At 45.7% G+C, this 20974-nt stretch overlaps 1 protein-coding gene across 5 annotated transcripts in view; it reads left to right on the top strand.

Annotated features, from left to right (window-relative positions):
- Window positions 1-20974, top strand: part of LOC139822527 (protein bric-a-brac 1) — a 287526-nt gene that overhangs the window by 258743 nt on the left and 7809 nt on the right. For 2 of the 5 annotated variants that reach the window (XM_071794332.1, XM_071794331.1), the window contains 4 exons: window positions 6623-6680; window positions 16923-17103; window positions 19095-19186; window positions 20290-20529. In XM_071794332.1, coding sequence (XP_071650433.1) covers window positions 6623-6680; window positions 16923-17103; window positions 19095-19186; window positions 20290-20529 — 571 coding nt within the window. The remainder of the gene's footprint in view (window positions 1-6622; window positions 6681-16922; window positions 17104-19094; window positions 19187-20289; window positions 20530-20974) is intronic. The other 3 variants (XM_071794333.1, XM_071794335.1, XM_071794334.1) reach the window with 3 other exon arrangements.

The raw sequence follows: 20974 nt of genomic DNA, 5'->3' as shown, positions 1-20974 counted from the left end.
GGTGACGCGCGCGGCTAAAAACGGGTGAAGATGAGAGGTAAAGGGTGGAAGGCAGATGGAGAGACAGGGGCGCCAAATATCATTAATACAAATATACTGCACAACAGCTATAAATGATTAGAAGAAAGCAATCGATGAAAACGGTTTTTCAATATCAACGTGACATATAAAAAAATATCTATGATGTCTTGCTACAGAGATATCTTCGTTCACAAGTTTTCAAAAGAAATTCGTAACAATGGTACGATTTAATCAGTTTTTCGTGAGTTATTGTATCTATAAAGATAATTTAACTTTATAACTATATCGTTGTTTCGAGGAAGATTGAGGTTTGCACTTTGTGCAGGAGACGCTCTATTTTCTATTTTCTATTTACTATTTATTATTTTCGATTGATTGAATAAAAGTCGCTTATTTGTTCTCATTATTCTTGAGAATGGATTGATTAGGAACTATTAGCACACGGTATTATTAATCAGCATCGTGGATAACGGTGCAAGGAATATCGCAAAGACGTTTTTATACTGTGTACACCAAGAAGCAGGAATTATTCGGTGAACAGAGGAGGAGCTTCGTTATATCCGGACAGTAAAGCATTCATGAAATTTCGAAAGTTCGGCGCCTATGGGCGGAGGCACACAGGGAGACAGAGTCGCGCGACCACCCTCAACACCCCCTTCCCCCCCCCCCATCCTTTCTCCCTCTCTCTCTCTCTCTCTCTCTTTCTCCACTCGACGTTAATTTAGACGAATTTCATTAGAACAAACGAACTTTGCTAATCCGCGCTAATCTGATTAGAAATTCGCCGTGGCGCCGCATTCCGCCACCGCGGCTGACGACATCGTCGTCGTCGTCGTCGTCGTCGTCGGCGGCGGCGGCGGCAACGTCGGTAGCGACTCGTCCTGTCCTCCTCGTCCTCGTCCTCGTTCCCGTTCTCGTTCCCGTCGTGTTGACTGAAATCCTGCGCCTATATCCACGCCGCCTTCCACACCCTTTCTCGTCTCTCGCGTCTCGCCCACGCCTATATCCTTGCCCGGCAAATATTTGCAGGAATTAGCCCCCGGGTAACGACGACTACCTCGTCCCCCGACCTCCCTCGCCCCCTTTCGAGGGGTGGCAAATCCTCCTGGCGAGGACGTACTTTCCTACGCCTTCGTTCCTTCTCGCCGCTGACTCTCGCGGTGCGCGTCCGTTGCGCGATCGTTAATTGCGTCTCATTGTTAATGTTTGAATTATCGCACGAATAAATTGACGCGGTGAAATTTCGACGTAGCAAAGTGGGCCAACGCAGGCACATGCAATTTTTTTATCTGTTTTAATATTTATTTTTCTTGCTGTAAGTTTTTGTAATGTATTCGATCGTATGAGATCAGGAAAACATCTTCTGAAAAAACGTGGAAAAATTACTGAACTTTTTCGACTGTCCGTATCTTGTTTCCTTGGTAATTTTATCGATAATTGCCGATATAAAAGCGACATTTCGTATGCAATGATCCAGTGGATTTTATTTTATTCGTTTTATTTTATTTATCGGGCTTCGTTCCATTTTAAACGAGCTTACTCACGTCTCAACGGTTTTGCAGTTTTTCACGTGTTATATTTACGTTTATTATTAACATAACGGCATATATTGATTCTACATTTCTTTAATATAAAATAGCTGGCTGCTGCATTCGGAATGTCATTACGTCCAAATTAGATAAATCAGCTGTATCAATGTTTATTTACGTGTTTCCCAGAACGCGGTGAAAAGCGTGTCTCTCGCGAAAGAAGCACAAATGTAATAAAATATCGGTGCCCGGACAAGCACAAACCGGGGAGGGATTCGGCGCTCCGCGCGATACACAGTCATACAGCGGTAATTATTTTTCGTCGGAAATAACGAAGTGATAATAAACATTTAATGCTAACATTAATAATGACGCCCGTGATATTTCTTTGTGCGCGTGTGGCGCATTCCTCGTTTGAGCGTCATCAAACACGAAATCAGGAATTATCCAGGAGAATGAAATATGCGTTTAATTCCGAATTACCGGCCGTGTTGTGTCGCAGATATGTCATATTACATTATTAATATTAGACAAAAAAAACAAAAGCTATAGGGGGAGAGAGAAAGAGTCGCGACGACGTATCAGTCGCTTTCGAAATAGTGAATATGTTAATAGTTTAATAACGCAACAGTACTTTTTATACGCCGACTTCCACAAGCGATTATATTTACAAAATTAATTAAGCATCGCATTTATTATCGCGTTACATTTTTATGCTAATTTACACGCGCAAAAAACTAGCTGGCGCGAAATAATGTTACTTTCTGATTAATATGGAACAAAATTGAAGAGAAAAATTCTCAACCCCCGCTTCCCCCGTCCAAATTCCGCGAATGTGCTCGCACAAAGAACGTACAGTTGGACACAAAGGTTGTCCGGTTGAGTTTTCGGAACGCATTCCATTTGGAAGTGGATGAGCACTAATGCACACAGCTTGCGCAGTGATTCATTGTAAGAGCGAGACAAACAAGATGTTAAATATATTGAAATGTTAAAAGAATTGGTAATTGCTGACATGGTAGCTGGATATTAAATATAAATGAGATTTTTTGTCCTTTCTGTCCACACAACTGTACATATATAATTTATATAGCTTCAGTTGAAATTCGCCGCGAAAGAATTAAAGGTAACTGGAAAAATTACAATTATGGCGAATAATAACGCTCGCGCTTTCCACTCTCGAGGAAGTTTCCTCTTTCGGATCGAGTTTCCGGTCCCATCTTGCCCGCACGCTCGTGAAACTTCGATCTAACGTATAATTTTCCGCGTTATACCGCGTTTACTCCGACGCGACGCAGACGGGGCGTCGCGCGACTCTCCGCACCGCGACGGGGAGGATCCGCGGGCTCTGTCGCGCGGGCTCTCGAACGGGAGGAGAGACGAGAAGCCCGGAATCTCTTTCCGAGTCCGAGAGGCGAGAACTTTCGTTCGAGGCGCGGCCGAAACTTTCCGGTAACTTGTTTCGCTGGAAAATAGCCCAAGTTTTCTTCGACGGCGACGATATCCCGTGAGCCCGGATATTTTATTCTCGACGCCGAGGTGTCGGGAGATCGTCGTCGTCGTAGCTGATTCCGTGGCGAGTCCCAAGAGATCATCGAGCGGATTTGCGCATAGAATTGTGAACGAACTAAGCAATGACATTGCAGCTGATCGCTTCATTGCCACGTAGTTATTTATTCTATAATATTCTTACGCAGTGATTATGTGAAATTTTCGTCATGTGTATTTATGCAAATTACGACCAGCCGCAAAAAGATCATCTCGTGATATTAGATGCGTCGATATTTACTCGCGCGGCCAACTATACCTTTCGGAATTCCGTCAGCCTTAACAGCTTCCGGAATTTCTGACCGCATCCCGGCGCGATCAAGGAGGTGCAGCGACGGGTTACCGCGACGGCGGCGTTCGTGAAAAATTCAAAGCGGTCAGCCCCGGTAATTTGAAGGCGGTTAATAGCGAGCGTGTGCTGGAAGAGAGGCGAGGAGCTAACATATAGAGCGAGCGCGGGGGAGCGCGCGAGAGAAAGAGAAACGGGGAGATTCACAAGCGGGGTAAAATCGCGCACGAGCTCGGCGCGATATTTAATTCACGAATCCCCCTCGGTGCCGCGGCCAGGGTGGCTCATGTCTTCCCTGGTCGGGAAGCGGGAGGGACGGAGAGAGGCTGAAAGGGAAAGACGAAGGGGATGACGGAGACGGATGTACGCTCCGCGTCGCGGACCGAACAGAGAAGTCAGGAGAGATGGAGGAACGAGAAAGAGAGATAGAGAGGGAGGGAGGGAGGGGGGGCCTCATTTCCATTAGCGGCATGCATCATACAGAAACTAGCCGGAATACATACACGGGTGTTCTGCTGCACGTCGAAACAAATTGAGATGCAGACTGCTGCTGAATGACGCCGACGGATGGCCGTCTCTGTGCGCGTCGAGACGCCGCCGTCGCCGCTTATCCTCCTCCTCTTTCTCCTCCGAAGGTGATTTTCTCCTCGTTTGCTGAAGCCCTTAAGTATGATGTCAAGAAAGCCTAGGTATAATGTTGCCCGTAATAATGACAGCCGATAAAAAATTTATTCCAAGACGCGAAATTGATGCGCGAAATGAATCACGTCCCATAATGTGAATAAGAAAAAATAATTATCCCGTTTATATTTTTAATAATTTCAATACTTTGGGGATATAATCTGAACAACTTTGAAAATATTTTCTCGCGTTGATCGTTTTGCCATCACAGTCTCAATCTTTCTCCGAATCCCTCTTGGAGGGACAGAGAATAAGGGAGACACATTAATTATTCGGCTGCATATAGTACGCAATGTTTTTATTACAAAAATCTTCCATCACGTCCCATTCCCGTCGCAACGCGCGTCGAACGGGATTATCCGCGAGAGAAAGAAAGGCGCTCGGACGGACGTTGCATTCCGAGCGCCGACGTAAGAACGACCTGAAAGGGAACGGCCTGAAAAAAGAAGAGGGGGTGGATAAAGGGGGACGGAAAAAATGCGGAAAAGGAGAAAGAGAGAGAGAGAGAGAGAGGGGGGTGGGCGACCGCGATATACAGGGACGCTCGCAATTTTCTCGTCAATGCACACGTCAACCGGCACGTCGCGTATGCACTCTGCACGGTGTGTTCCGCGAGCTGCACCGCAGAGCGCGGCGCGGCGCGGCGCGGGGGAACGCGAGACAATGAAAAATGCACGCGCCACGATATACTACTTGCGCGTCCAAGTTACAACTGCAGAGCAGGCTCAATCTCTCTCTTTCTCTCTCACTCTCTCCCTCGCCATCTATCTCTCTTTTTCCTCTCTCCTCTCCTCTCCTCTCTCTTTCTCCTTCTCCTGTCTCCCCCTCTTGGTCTCTCACTTATGCGTCCTCCTCCAACTCGAGCGACGCTCGTCGGAAACAGCGAGCGGGCTGCTCAATAATTCTTTGTGTGGTTTAGCCGAGAGATGCGTGTGCACGTGTATTGACGCGGGGCTATTTCGCGAAATTGCCAGCGCTCGGTGCCATCCCCCTCGTGTCACGATGGTGGAGACGTTATTTCGCTGCACCGCCGCCGTCGCCGCCGCCTCCTTTCGTATCGTTTTTCCTCGTTCCTCCTTCTCGTAAAAAGTTCTTCCCTCCCGTTCTGATGACCGCGAGAAACCCCGAAAAGCGATTTACGGTAACTGCAGCGCGATGGCAGCGGCAAAAGGGGGGAAAGCGTACATTTGAATAGATTTGAACAATTTAAATATACCGCAGCACACAATACGAGGTTCTCGTACACCGCGCTTTCTGCACTTCCGCAAAGTGACGTTTCCGCGTTCTCGGAAACTCAAAAAGAATACTGAAAACCGTCCATTGTGGAATAGTATTTAAGTTGTTCGCGTCTACTTCGATGCTCAAGTATGAAGGATTAATGCATGTATAATAATTTAAAATCCCATTTACTTCCGTAATAGCCTTGATGAATTCCAGTTCGAATGAAAGCTACATCTTTAGTGGACGAGACGAATGATGGCGCGCAGGCCGAGAAACATTTTCCGCACGAGCGTCTCTCAGAGTGGCATTCGCAGATCTACGAAACTTTTACCGGGCGCGTGGAAAATAGGGGAAGAAATAGGGTGGAAGGATTTGAGCGGCCATCGGAGCGCATTGAGCGACCCTTAAAAATTAATTTGAAAAGTCAGGCCTGAGAGAGACTCGGCCGGAAGTATAATGTATACAACAAGTATAACAGCATATACCCGCCCTACGATATTACCAGAAATCGCAAAATCCGAAAGCGCGGAGGCGAAACTTTTCAAATGAGCCAACTTTGCGTGTGTCTTGTGCTTTCGGTGCCCCGCGTCTCGCGAACGCCTCTTCGAAAGCCTCGCATATTAGCAAAGTTGTCGGCCGAGGTGAACAGTTCGGATTACCTCGCGTTTCCGGTATGTACGATTTTTCCCTCGCAACCCTGGAAAATTTCCGATAAGTCGCCTTCTCGCGTTGCGTCAAATTGCAGAGTTGAGCGCGAGAAATAAGATCCCTCGATTCCTAAAGCGAAATTATTGTATCTTGACTACCTCGTGAACTCCATTCACGTTTAAGTTGTGAGCACTTATGTGGTTAAATCTTTTCTTGTTACACTTATTGTCCTTATCTTGTCGTTGTTATTATTAAAGATTTATTATTTATTTTAAAACGATATAATTAAACAAGCCTAGGTATAATTAAACAAAAGCGATTCGATATAATTGAAACATTTATTAGGCCGTAATCCTATTATAAATGCAATTTAAAAATATATATTCTTTGTTAGACAACTTATAATATTAAAGGCTGTTTAATATTATAATATTAAACAGTCGTGTTTTGTGCAATGCCAAGCGGAACCAATAGGGATTAAAATACTTGAACTGTCTCTCTCTCCCGCGCACAGACGAGCTTTCGATTAAATATAATTATCCCGACGGAGCTCGTTTTGCTTCCGGTTAGAAAAGAAGATTGCTCGGATAAAAGATTAAGTCGTTTTCCCAACCGGCCGTTAAATCGCCGCTAATCGCTGTTCCAGCACACTGACGTCTGACCGACCGACCTTTTTCTGTTTCAGGCCAAGTTGTTGGAGTCGTCCCACGCTTGGCTCGGCGCCTCCACCTCCAGTATAGCAGGTGAGTCCCGTTTTCGTTTTTCTCCTCTTCGTCTCGTTTCGATACGTTTCAGGAGATAATCGCCCTCTCGACACCGGCCCCCCGGCCGGACGTAAACGTGGAAGCCTCCACGTTAGGCAAACGCACACACACGCGCGAAACAACGTCTGGTCGCCTATTCTCTATGCACAGGGTGTCCTCGTACTTTTCTTTATCGATAGATCTACCGAAATTGAAATTAACATCGTAAAAATAAAATCATAATTATAATTATCCGGGATATCGTTTGTAAATGTTAGCTTGAATATCCAAGAAAGTCGATTATTTTATAAAAAAGAGCTTGAAAAACGCTAATATAAGTCACAAAACGTGCAATATATGATCGCTTTCTTTTTTTACTACTGCCACATATGCTTTTTCACCTTTAATTTCAATCGTTCACGCGGGGTCTGTCGTTGAAGAAAAGTACGATTGGTTGGAGACACCCCGTATAGCCTGTTTCGCGACATGTTTAAAGACTTCACGTTCCTCTCCTACAATATCTGTCGCATCATCCGCAGCTTTATACCCGTCGCATTCGAATTCCGACGATCGGTTTCCGTAGTAAGTAGCGGCGCAACGACCGATCATCCCTTCCGAGTTCGAGTGGAGATTCCCTACCCTCGAGCGGCCCCTCGAGGGACCGCTCGTCCGATCCGCTTCGCGCTCCATTTTCAAGTTCACGGTCACGTTGTTCCGGTTGTTGAATCATCAGTTTCGTACGTGACGAGTCTCTCGTCCTAGAAACGACTACTCGGTCTCGTCGCCCGTCTGCGTGCCTCGACCTCCGAGTCTTCGGGGGATGGGACATCTGTCGCTATTCGTAGATCGATATCTCATTGCTGCTTACCTTCCTTTCTCTCTCCCTTTCTAAATGTTTCCTCGCGCGGACGATAAGGTTCCCGGAAGCACGGCCGTCGTCGTCGTCGTCGTTGTCGACGACGTCGTTGACGATCACGGAAGGTGGCAAACACAAGGGAGCACGGAGAGAGGTCGCGATGCGGAGTCGAAGGTGGTGGCCGAACAGCAATAAACGATAGAGGGAGGAACGTGAGCGCGGGCCCGGCAATAATAAAGCGCGGGAATGCATTTTGCTTTAATATAGAAAGCAATTTAGATAGACGATTGGATGGTGGACGACGGTTAATAGCGGCGATAACACGCCCGCGATTCGCAAGCGGGAAGCTTGACGTGTAACTCTTACGCACCATCGATCGCGGACTCTGTGCCCCCTTCGAATTCTAAGTTCCCTATTCCTTTGGATACCGCATCAAAAGTGAGGATCCTTCGATCTTTTACCGGTATTTTATCCCGCGAGTGAAAGGACAAAATTAAACAACAGGTGCAATAAAATATCCGTACTCTCAAGTTGGCGGTTGAGAAGTTATTTGAGGTTTCGCATAATTGTATGTTTTTACTCTGTGGCATAGCGCTCGAAGTCGCGAATAGAAGTGCATGTAATTTTCGTGTGTTATGAAACTTGGTGAAAATTCGCGGATTCGGTTTCGAGAGAAAAAAAAAAGAGAACATGTGTGTGGTCTTTTATATTCTTGGCCAACACGCCCATCTCTCTCTATCTAACGTAACGGAATTCGCATATGGAGACTCTAATAGCTATAGTCGCTGCAAAGGCGTGTCAAATAATTCTCTCAGCCGTACTCGTTCGTCTTCGAGCCCTGATTTGTCGCAGTATACGTATACGCTCGAACGTAAACGCGCATAAACGTGCATAAACGTCGCAATATGCGTCTCGAATTGATCCCCGGTATCGTGCGTGCGTGCATGCGTGCGAACGTGCGTGCGTGCATACGTGCGTGTTCAAGCGTATGCCGAATGCGTGCGTAGGCGCGTATCCCCCTCTCGGCTCGCTTAAATCATTTTCTTCGATTACTCCTTGACTTCCCATGAGACGCGGCCGCCGCCGCCGCCGGCTGTTTGCTTCTCTTAACGATCACGCTTATTTATTCCGCGCTTTTCTCGTCCGCGACGAGAGCGTTTCTCGAAGCGAACATCGAGCCTCCACCTTTGCTCCGCGCTTGCTCGCCTCGGAGAAATTAGTAATTCAGAATCTCGGAGATTAAAGAACCTCGCTCGATACAATTTTCCCGTTGACAATATCGATTTCGGGGTCGGCGAGGGACTTACGGTTGAGGGAAAGCGCGTTATTTCTGAAAAATGCGTCCCAGACATATTTAATCTTAAAGTTGCCGGAAGAACTTTCATTAATTTAGAAGAGAGAGCCTTGTGCTTTCGACGAGAGTGAATTACAGGATATACGTCGCTGTAAACTGAAACGATTAAGAATTTCTCCCGATACCTAACGTCCCGATGAGGCGACTCGGTAATCAGATTAATATTTAAATCCGCACGCGCCTTCTGAGAACGCAATTGCCTAAGCGCGATTGTTCACCGAACGAACGACGATTTGCCAATCTGAGAGAAAATGCCCCGCGCAAAACTACAGGTTGCACGTGCGCGCGCGCGCGCGCGCGACAAAACGCGCTATTGTATGATAATATTCAACGCGATTATTTCCAGCCCGGATTTAGCCACGACGCCATTACACGCGATACGTGACAATTTTTTTCCTTTCTTTTTTTTCGGTTCACTGGCGATCGTTCCCACCAGTCGCCGGACGATCGATTCGCGCGCGAAACGAGATTATTCGTATTTCGATGCAATCGGATTGTTATGCTAAAAGAAAGCGACTTTTTCTATTTTTTTTATTTTTTTCATTTTTTTTTTCGATTTTCCCCTCACGGCGAAACGGTGTATATTAAGCGGTTTCGGCGATAGTGCTTGTAATGTCCATTTACATACAGGGAAGTGGCAGATTCGCGCTCAAAATGCCGTTTGATTAATTTACGAGAGTCGCCGCTTTTTGCGAGGGAATAAAATCTGACTTGTCGCGACGAAGACTTATCACTTCTCGTCCGCCACACACGCGGTGTCTCTCTGGTCCCGACGTTATGTTTCTTCCTGCGCAATTGCGCGCGATTCGCGAGCCAGAAATCGGTGCGCGGCGCCGCCGCGACACCGCATAAATCGCACCGGGCCCCCCGACATGAGTGACGTTAACTGCCGCTAACACGCGTGGGTGTGACACGCTCTGTGGACCACACAGTGGCCGTTCCCGGCTTCTCCCTTTCGCCCTGCCTTCGTCTTCTCGTCGGCTCTTTCGCTTCGAGTTGACTCGCTGCTCGACGGCCGCGCCGGCGAGAGCCGGCTGACGCACGGCTAAAGGGATAATTATAGTGCAATTATAATAATTGCATCGTATAATTACCGATAATTACAATTAATAGCGGCGTGTAAAATGATAATTGAATCGTAATCGACATCTTTTAATTTGGAGCCGGTCGCTCCAAGTCGGCTCGTAACTTCGTAAGGGAATCTCCCTCCCCTCCCCTTGAATCCCGCGATGCTCTTTTTAATCCGTCGCTGCCACCTCCTCGTTTTAATGCTGGTAAATTATTTTGATTGCTTACTCAGGACGAATGAATCTTGAGAGCCTCGTAAAATTTGTGCTTGGTTTGATATATTTTTACTCGCGATTATTCCGCCACTATTATTTTACGTTTATTTGCCACCTCCCAGGTTTCGTGCTTTATTTTCATTAGCAAGCTGTAATACATAAAGCAGAGCAATATATAATTTTTAACATGTAATTTCCAACCTTTCCTAATTAATTACGTGCAGTCCGCAAAATATCAATAGTTCAGTCGATCTCTCGTTCCTATTGTTCTCCTAGAGCTTTTTATTTATCGCTAACTCTTCCACATCTTTTGCTTTCGTACTTAACTACTTTTTATTTCATTAATTTTGTGACAATTTGAAAGTATCCTCAGCATGTTCTCTAACCGTCATTTTCATAAATATCTTTAATGATTCTCTCGTGTAACAAACAAACTCTATTTGCTGTTTTATCGAGTGTTCACGACACCCAAACTGAGAAAATATAGAATAACGCAGAAGGGAGCAAAAGTGGAAGTGATAAAGGGCGAGAAAGCTTCGTGAAAGCGCGCGATTTTCGCGCCGTTCAGTCTCTTCTCTCTAGGTGCGGCTTTTCCCCGCGGTTCCTCAACGCGAAAAATTAAAGACGCGAGACGAGGCTGGAAAAGAAATCGCTGACTATTTTCTAGCTGACTATACGACCCTGCTGAAGCTGAAGGCGCCCACGTGGACGCGGCACGATCTCCAGGAGGCGATCGAGGCCGTGGTGACCCAGAAGATGCGCTTCACCCAGGCGTCGACCAAGTACGGCATCCCGAAGGGCACCCTCTACGACAACATCCTCGGCAAGTCCAAGAGGATGATGATCCTCGAGGAGACCGCCCTCGATCCAGGCGAGGAAACGGCGGTGCTCGAATTCTGCTGCGACATCAGCGTGAGCCCGTACAATCGGCGCACGAAGAAATCCCTGAACGCGATATTGAACTTCGTCGAGCGTCTCAGGCGGAAGCACGACCCCGGCTTCATGTTCACCGGGCTGTCGGGCTTCCGCTGGTGGTGGGCCTTTTGCAAGAAGCACTCGATAGTCTCGCTCTACATCAACGACGAGAACGAGAACGGTGCCGATTCCTCTTAACGTCGCCGGTCCGCTGAATATCGAGATAGTTCACGGGAGAGACATGGTTTTAAAAAGTTCAGATTACGCCTGATCTTCTATTTTCTTAATTTTTCCGTCGCATGCAGATATTCGTTAAACAATCTCGTCTATTTACATCGTGAGTCGGTAAAAATTTGCTTCGTCTCCGAGACAACGGTGAATACTCGATCTTTTTGACGGACGTTGATTCTTATTAAGCAGAATTGCGCGAAAATGTAATCCGAAGGATTCCGCCATGTCTCTCTCTCTCTCTCTTTCTCTCTCCTGATTATCACGACTGCGAGAGACTCGTCGGCCGAGAATGCGGCAGTGGTCCCTTTGCCTCGCGGACGAGAATGAAGAAAAATGTGGAAAATTTAATGTCCCAGCGACAACGAATTCATTCAAGCGACATTAAGGCAAAGAGAATATAGTAAGTCGGATTCGAGGCGGCATGCCGTCGGACGCCGACGCACCATGCAACCTTTATTCGCTTCCCCGGCCGTGATGCACTCGCATTCTCGGACCGTAAAGAGACACGGCGGCGCGTTTTAAGAGAGAGCACTACCATTCGATTATCCTAAGATTAAATACGCCTTTTGCAATCGTCGTCAATTCACACTTCAAAAAACTCTAATTATAAGGATTAAATTAAAGAGAAAAAAAACATTCAACGAGAACGATGTCTTCCAACACCGAACACGTTTGAACATTTTCACGATCGCTGTCCTTTTCTGTCTTTTTTTTTTTTTTTTTGTCTTTTTCGATCCACTTGTATGATTCCTCCGGAGCATGCGCGCGGTGACCGACAATCGACGCGCAATCCGTAGACTTCAACGCGGAAAATCGCTGCACAAGCAAGGTCGCGGGAAGAATTTGCCTGCTAATTGAAAATCGAACGCCCAGCGTTTGCGTCGCGTGCTCCGGGCAATCGCGCGAAATGATAACGCGGTAAAATCGGAAAAGGGGGGAGGAGTTTTAATCGGCAAAAAATGTCTACGTTCGATTAAATTTAATATCCATCAGAATCAATTGCATCAACGGCGATTAGCGCGGTTATTCCCTCGCGACAATATTCCCCCGATCCTTTCTCCCTCGATTCTCCAACGCTTCTGAAGTAATAGAATTTCCATGACATATCATACAATAAGAGGACTGTCGTTAATTTATTTGCGGATAACTCGTTTCGCATTGAGAACGCACGCGAGAAATATTTATGCTTAAAAGAGAGGGAGGAAACGGGACGGAAACGCGTTCAACGTTTAAGCTTTTATGAAAATTTTCGCGATTCAGCAACAAAAGTGCGATTTAAAAGCGCAACGTTAATTTGTCACGGGCTCAAAGTAGTCGTACGTTCTTATTAATTTGCGTTTATTTTCTCGTTAATTGCAAAGGTTGTAACAAGAGAAATTCAACGTTAATACCAATTGAAAAGGAACAGCGTCGCGGAATATTTTCGAACGCGTCTCCAATTTCGGGAGCTCCCTGTCGCGAGTCGCATTCTTGCAAATCATACTTGTGAATGACTTGGCGTGTAACGAGTTTAGTGCCCTCCACTCATCTCCGTCTTCCACGTAATTTAATCGACGAACACGAGGCCGAGAGGTATACACCCTTGCCTCTCCTCGCATATATATACCGCACTCTGTACATACTTTCCGACGCACGCCGTGATACGTCTCGAATCGATGGGACCAAATTATCACCGAGATCGTCGCTCACGGTATTGTCGTAATTAGATATTTTTCTACGAGTTTTATTAGCGAGACATTTGTTTAAGTTATTAGCGTTGCCATGTTGTTACGCGCGCGTTGGACTCCACGTCCGTTTTGCTGCCCCGACAATAATTGCGAGATAATTATCTTTAGTATATTAGAATCGCGGAGAGAAAGGCGCGCGCGCTCTCTGTAAGAAAGTACGGCGCGCGTTTCTGTTAACATTCCAAATCTATCTAACGGATAATCGCGTTTATGAAACGAGCACATATCCGTTCCTCGTTAGAGCGAGGCATTGTTTGAGACTGGAGGAAGGATTAGAAAGACGATTTACGAATGTGAGGAGCAAATGAATGAAGGAAGTATGCCGCCTACTTAACCGCGAGTTGATCTAATAGCGCGATAAATATTCCAACAACGAACGAAAATATTTTACAAAACGTAACGTGTGAGACGCAGTAATTAAATTGAAATATTTGTGCAGCTTACGTGCCGCGGTTATTTAACGGGCAACGTAAATAGTACGGGCGTAATGTGCGAAGGAACAGTCTCGGATAAACGTTAACGAAAGTAGAGCAAAGCGGCGGACCGTATAAAAGAGAGCTACATCTAAATATATATCGGTTCAGAATTGAGCCGCACGCGACTCAAGTGTTAAATCGCGATAAGTAACGCGAGATCGTTATTCGGCCTAGCTGATATTAAAAATCGTTTCGTAAAAATAACGCGCGGCGACGTCGCATGTGTGTTTTTACATATACGCATAATCCGTTCTCGCGATTAAACTTATATTATATAAATCGATTCACATTCTAACCGTGAGCTGGAATGCCGTACCCCGATATAGCGACAAAACGGGACAAACTCCGCGCTCGAAATAGTTGACGCTGAAACTTCAGGGGGCATATCTTCCTCGTGCGTTTAGCTCTCTCCGTTTGCGAAAAATCCTCATTCCGCGACGCGTGATACTTGACGACGAGGAGCGATATTAGATTACCTCCACCACCGGAGCGTGTCGCGGAACCGGCGGCGCGGGCGCGGCACGACACTTTTGTCAGCGTCGGACGTTTCGCGGCGGGAAGAGAGAAAAAAAACGACTCAATTACGCGCGCGGGGAACGGGACGGACGTTAACAGGGTACGCTTTGGACGGCTGACTTTTTGCGGCAATTATTGGCCGCGACTGACGTGATACCGCACGTCGCATCGCCGTCGCATCGCGGACAATAAGCGGCTAATATCCAGCAATTATCGATCAACGCGCGGCAATTAATGTCGAGAGCCGGGGCTTTCCTCGCAGAAAAACATAACGCCGCTAATTTTTCCTCATGTCCGATAAGGATGACTCGAGTCAGATTTGTAAGATAACTCGCTGGAAAAATCCGGTTAGCGAAATCCTCGGGTATTATCGTCGTTTTATGATAAGGAACGACGTACGACGAGCATCGTCGATCGAAATAATTCCGCCGCCGACCGTCCAAACATACCTTCCGTTAGCGTCGTTAGCGAAGGGCTTCGCGTTATCGTTATCGTATTCGGCGAACTCGCTCGAAGCCCGTGAAGCTCGCGAAACGGCGAAACGCCTTCTCTCCTTCGGCGACGTTGCGTTGGCGCACTTCTCGCGTCACATTATCGTCGATCGTCGCCCCCGGAGGGGGAGACTTGCAATTCGCGTATTTACGAGCGGCGCGTTAATTGAATCCCGGCGAGAACGATGTAATATTATACCCGGTGTTATCGCGCGCCCGCTAAAAGTGCGACACGCCGAGTGGCGGCGAGGTGCGCTTGGTAACGAGAAGGAGGAGAGAGGGCGGGGGAGGGGGTGCGAGAGGAGAGAAAATTAAGTGTGAATGAGCGGTATTAAAATAGGCGTGCGCGACATTCCCCGATAAAGTATCGAAAGTAAAGTAAAGGCGATATCTCGCGGCGGCCGTAAACCGGCCGCGTTACGACCGGTGGCTACCCGCCTCCGAGGATAATCAGTATAATCACGTCGCAAGCAGGAGCGATAATCCCGCGGCATCCGCGAGCGGTCCTCGCGGTAGCAAGGACGACTCCTCTCTGCACCGATAAGACTTAGGACCAGATCGCTTAGGACGAGACGTTGCGTAACGTCACTTTATCTGCGCGACGTGAGAAAAACGACATTCCGACCCACGTGCGTTCCGTATATGAAAGACCGTCTTTGCGAGAAAGTCAATCGCGACTCCGTTAGTAACTGCATTACACGAAAGCGATAAGAAAACCGCGAAAGGAAAATGTACTTAGTGCCTTCTTAGATAAAAGATAACGTAAGCGGAATTAAATCGCGCGACGACGGGGTTTCCGCGATTCGCATTCTCGCCCGGCGCGGCGGCACCCTGACCCAAATAAAAATTCAATAATTAAACGCGGCTCAGATATCCGTGGCCTCGAGTAGTCGCGATATTATCCCTCGTCGTCAGACATTCGAACGGCGTTATAACGCGAAACGGGAATTTCAGCATCGAATGTGCCGCGAGAATGCGAGTCTAAGAATAGCGCGGATCAGCAGCCGTGCAAGCGTGCGCGCGCGCGCGTTTTCCGATGAATTGTTATTAATCGTCAAATTGGTCAGGAGGCTTAATTAAAGCCAATAACTTAACTATCAAATAATTGTTGCGAATTGAGGCCGGTCATACGTGCCATACGCGAGCGGCGGAAGTTATTGTAAATGTCGCCGCGCGCCGGACGTTTCTTTCGCCCGTCACCTCGCTTTAAGTACCCCCGCGTCTTTTCGCGTCACAAATTTCTCCGGTCGATCAAGATTTTCTTATTCGATAAAATTTTCCGCACGCGACCCTGGAAAATACTCCGTCGCGTCAAGGAGATTGTTAATGCGTTACAATAATATGATGTGATATATCGGCGGTGCGCAAAGTGACGTGTACTCTTTATTGCGAGGCTTCTGATCGGGTGTGACGATATTATAATAAAGCAATTATAAATGACTTTGCGATTTATTCTAGTTGCAACGTTTTCATGTTATATTATGATAACAGACGCAAAATGTCTGACGTTCAAATGGAATGTATTTCCATTTGATTTGTTTCAATGTTATTTTGTTGATAAAACAAAGAGAGCAATAAGGAGTTCAAGTTATTTCATATATAAACAATTTTTCTGATAACCAGCGGCGTAGGATGTGCGTTCTGATTTCTTTAAGACGCGTCTTAAGGTACATTCCATATTTCTGTAGAATCCCCTTCCCTCCGCGACGCAATAATTAATTATGTCTTCGTATTTTAAAGTTAAGTAAAAAAAAGGTTTAGTGTTAAGTAGCATTAACGCATGTTGGCGTTAACCGCGATGCGGCTGTTCCGTTTAACGATTCTGTAATGCTCTGTAACGATTGCGCGGCAAACGGCAATACAATCGATATTTGGATTTCACCTAGAAAGACGTAAATCCTTTAGATTTACTTTGCCACAACCTGTTCACGAACGCGCACACACACATACACGCGCACACGTAACACACAACATACCTGTCTTTCTTAAGCACCGTTTTCTAGGTGACTCCGCCCACGTTCAAGGTATAAACGGCAGATGCACCTGCGTGCATCGTGACGAGCGAGTATCGATTCGGCGTGAAAATTGCACATTGCGGAATCGTTAACGCAACGACGATTCATTCCCTCCCCATGTTTTCGATCCCGATCGATCGATCGCACGTGAATTGAGGGCTTCCGCGTGAGTTTCGCCCGTCAACGAACGCGCGTTAGAACGAGCGTGATGGACGATCGATTAATAAAAAAATCATGCAATAATGAGGACATTTATTCACCCTGAATCCCGCCTTCTTCCTTCATTCCGCCTCCCTCTACCCCTCTTAAACTGGTCGATCGCCCCGACTAATAGCTGCTTTTCTGTGTTTTCTTTTTTCCACGGGGGGCGTTTACTAGCAGACAGCTACCAGTACCAGCTACAGTCCATGTGGCAGAAGTGCTGGAACACCAACCAGAGCCTGGTGCACAACCTGCGCTTCCGGGAACGTGGACCCCTCAAGTCCTGGCGGCCGGAGACCATGGCGGAGGCGATCTTCAGCGTGCTGAAAGAAGGACTCTCCCTCAGCCAAGCGGCAAGGTGCGTTTTCAAGCAGCTATACTTTTGCCGACTTTACTTTTAACCCTGCAACCGTACACGCGGGTCGTTTGCGTTCTCGGCATTTTGACTATGTATGGTATTGTCCAAAGGTTCAAGGTTTAAATTAACAATTGCAAAATTAATTTTATAATATTATTATTGTTTAAACTTATAGTTAAGATCTCAAGGAACAGCTATGAATTTTTTCAGAATTTTTGGTAAAGTTTTAGGTTGTTTTAATAGGTCGCGGATGCAAACGTCCCCATCCTATCTACCATTAGTAGGTGCCGAAAAAAAGTGTACGCGGTTGTAGGGTTAAAAATGTATATTTTAATACATTAAATCGTCAACTTATTTGAATGTATTATAAGACAATATGAGATATTTTGCAACATATACGTTATAATATATTCTCGATTTCAATCTCACTAATTGTTGATAAGAAATTTATTCGAAAAGAAGAATCGCGTGCTAAAAAATACTACGGCAAAAATAAATACCGCGATACTATAATACGGGCCATCCATCGCGTGTAATATTAATATTAATCGATGCAACATATTAATCTTAAAAATATTCCAACGTTTCCAGCGCGTGTAAAAATTATTTATCTCATTTAATTGCACTTTTTCGCTATATTACATTTATATTTTTGCAATATATTAATATCGGCTGATATAAAACGGTGTTAATTTAAAAAATATATCGAGATGTCTCCGATGTATATTGCAAAAATAATTAATTTACTCGCAATCATTTTCCGTGCACGATGGGTTATACCATCCGCCGTGCATCCGCGCGATGGAACCAATAATAAAATTAATAATATACTCCCCGCGCAGTTGCATAAAACTTCGGTACGCGACATTTAATATTAACGCCGAGTGATGAAATGCGTTAATATAAAAATTAAAGAATTATTTTAATTGCTTATTCCAAGAGTTCGCCCGCGCGCGTGCGCGCGCGGTAGCCCGTTCTTGCAACGTTAATAAATTATAGGCAAAAGATAAATATTTTATGCGAGTTTATGCCGCGCCGTTGTTTCCTCCGCGCGGCCAACTCACGCAATGTACCGGGTAAATAGTTAAAATTGTTATATAAATGTCTTATGATGCGGCGCGTACAATAGAGCCGGGTTATTACGCAATGAAAAATTCCTGGAAATTATCCTGCATCAGGCATACCTTATCGCCGCGCCTGAATCATGCTAAATAATCGTCCGATCTTACTGCTCAAAGCGGCTGCTTTAAAATCATTTGCGCGTGGACGTCGTAAAGCCTGTATCACGTTTGCGTAACAACCTCGACTACGCCGTTAAAGGGATTTCTTTTAATTCGCGTACAAAGCGACTCAATAAAGCGCGACTTTACGAGCCGCGAGCGATAATTTTTACGATAATCGATTCGACGATCGATAATGCCTTCCTAATGTTTCCCGCCGCGATTCTACATGGCATTTTATAAATTTCTACTCGATCCGCAAGAGTGCCTCTTGTTTAATTGTATACTTTTAATTTCGTTGATATATTTCAACTTATATGAGCAAATATGAGACGACGAAATATAACGATCGTATCGCAATATAGGAGTACAAGACGAACGATTTTTAGTGTTGCTCCTCGCGAGGAGCTTCTACGTTACTTCGTTAAACACACAACGTCATCGCCAGTACTCCCCCGCGCGATTGCATAATTTCGAGAGATTGCATAATTTCCATCGTCATACATTCAAATATGTTTCGCTGAATCTTTCATACTCCGTCGGTATGATAAAATTAATATAAATTAAAGTGAAATACGTAATGAAATGGGATAAACATAAAATAGCATTAAAATACAGCCGCGGGATAGAATAACTAAAGTTAATTAAGAGACGTAACGTAATGCTATGTAAGACACGACGGCGCGGCGACGGAGCGGGCAAAGCTATAAATTATGTTGATTATAATTATAAGCTACAAATCATAATTGTATCCCCGCTTCTACCTTTCAGGAAATACGATATCCCCTACCCGACGTTCGTCCTGTACGCGAATCGAGTGCACAACATGCTGGGTCCTAGCGCCGACGGCGGGGCCGGTGAGTGTTAGTTGCCATTTTCAGTATCCTCTGAAAACGCCCCCGCTCCTCGATTAACAATGCGTTTCTCGATGACGAGGGCGAGATCGATGCCGACAACCAAACCAAAGTGCAGCGGATATTATTGTAACACCGGAAATGTCGAGAGTCGCGGCATTAGGCGCGCACATTGTAAAGAAGACGGTTGAAAAATTTTCGTAGAATTTGTGCCTGCAGAAGTCTACAAGTTTTTATTTTCGTTCTTAACTTTACGTAATCGTAAAAATACTTGAACATGAAAAAATGTTGGTTGTCCGCGAAGAGAAAATTTATAGAATTTGTAGTTCAGAAAATAAAACCGTGACGGAAAATTTACGCTTACGTCACAAGATATAAAAAAGATATATTTTATTCCTTTATTATTTACTTCATAAGCCCGAGACGGGATATGGAAACGAGTCTGAAATTTCATACGTTGTTCAACATGGCTTTTAAATCGTTCTCAAGGTCTCAGTCCGAAGAACTCGAAGGACCGTAATGGACCGCGACGGCGTGGCCAATTGTAAATAGTTGATAAACGGCATTCGATCCGGGAGAAGAATAAGTCTGAAAAGTCAGTTACGCCCATAAAAGCCGCAATTACGACCGGACCTAATACCTAATGGTAACGCTTAGTTACGCGTCATTAGCATGTAACATCCTGTAAACACCGATCGAGCGTATCATTAAAACATCCTTTATTAATTAGTTAACGAACAGACGATTAAAAAAAAATTTCCTATCGATTATTAACTTTCTCCGAGTTTCGCGTCTCTATTTAGCGGCAAGGCTCACGTTATAATGGAGATTTTATTCATTGATAAAGTCCGGCGATTCTTCGCGCGTCGCGCAAGGATCTCGCCCCTTCGTTCTTTCTCGAATCTGTTTAATTTTAATTCCCTGCCCCTGAGATTACGAGACGCGAATTGCCGCGAGTTCCCGAAGAATAAACCCGCCAAACGGGAAAACGAGTAGCGGCGGGCCCATCGCGACCCGTGCACGATCACAGAACCGATTTGCAGTGAAATGAATTTCTTCTTCCTCGTTGTCCCCCTCTTCCTCCACCCCCCTTCCTACCCTACCACCTGCAGATCTGCGCCCGAAGGGACGAGGAAGACCGCAGAGGATCCTGCTGGGCGTCTGGCCGGACGAGCACATCCGCGGTGTGATTCGCGCGGTGGTATTCCGCGACGGGCACTCGCCCCACATCGTCAAGGAGGAGCCGACCACGATGTACCCCAGCCTGGCGAACTACGCGGCCTGCAACGGCCCGGAAGGCGCGGTCAGTCCGGGTGCGGCAGCAGCGGCTGCGGTCGCGGCGGTCGCTCAAGGTAATGACAACACCAGATAATCTCTCTCTCACACTTCTCTTTTTCTTTTTTCCTTCCTTTTCCGAGATTGACGCTCTACTTACGGGACAGTCGCGATATTCGTTTCGTTAAAATGCCTAGACCAGGCGATTTTTCTCGTATTTATTACTAATGTCTAGAGAAATCTGCAAGAGTTTTTAATTTTACGTAATCGTTAAAAATATTTAAACGTGAAAAAATTGCTAGTATAGTTTTCCGCTCAAAAGAAATGCTGTTTACATTTAATAGCTCTCTTTTTAAAGTGTATCAGAAACTTTGGGGAAGGATTAATATCTTGTCAATTATATCGAAATTCTGAAAAATGTAGTGCTAATTTCATCAGAGATTGCTGGTGAAGCAATTTCAATTATTCGGTCAAGATTCCAATCTTTCTACATAATTTTCTACATGATTTTCGATGTTCGAC

Source organism: Temnothorax longispinosus, chromosome 11 (genome assembly GCF_030848805.1).
Source record: "Temnothorax longispinosus isolate EJ_2023e chromosome 11, Tlon_JGU_v1, whole genome shotgun sequence".
NCBI lineage: Eukaryota > Metazoa > Arthropoda > Insecta > Hymenoptera > Formicidae > Temnothorax > Temnothorax longispinosus.
The sequence above is the reverse complement of the archived record's forward strand: the minus strand, read 5'-3'. Positions and strand labels throughout refer to the sequence as shown.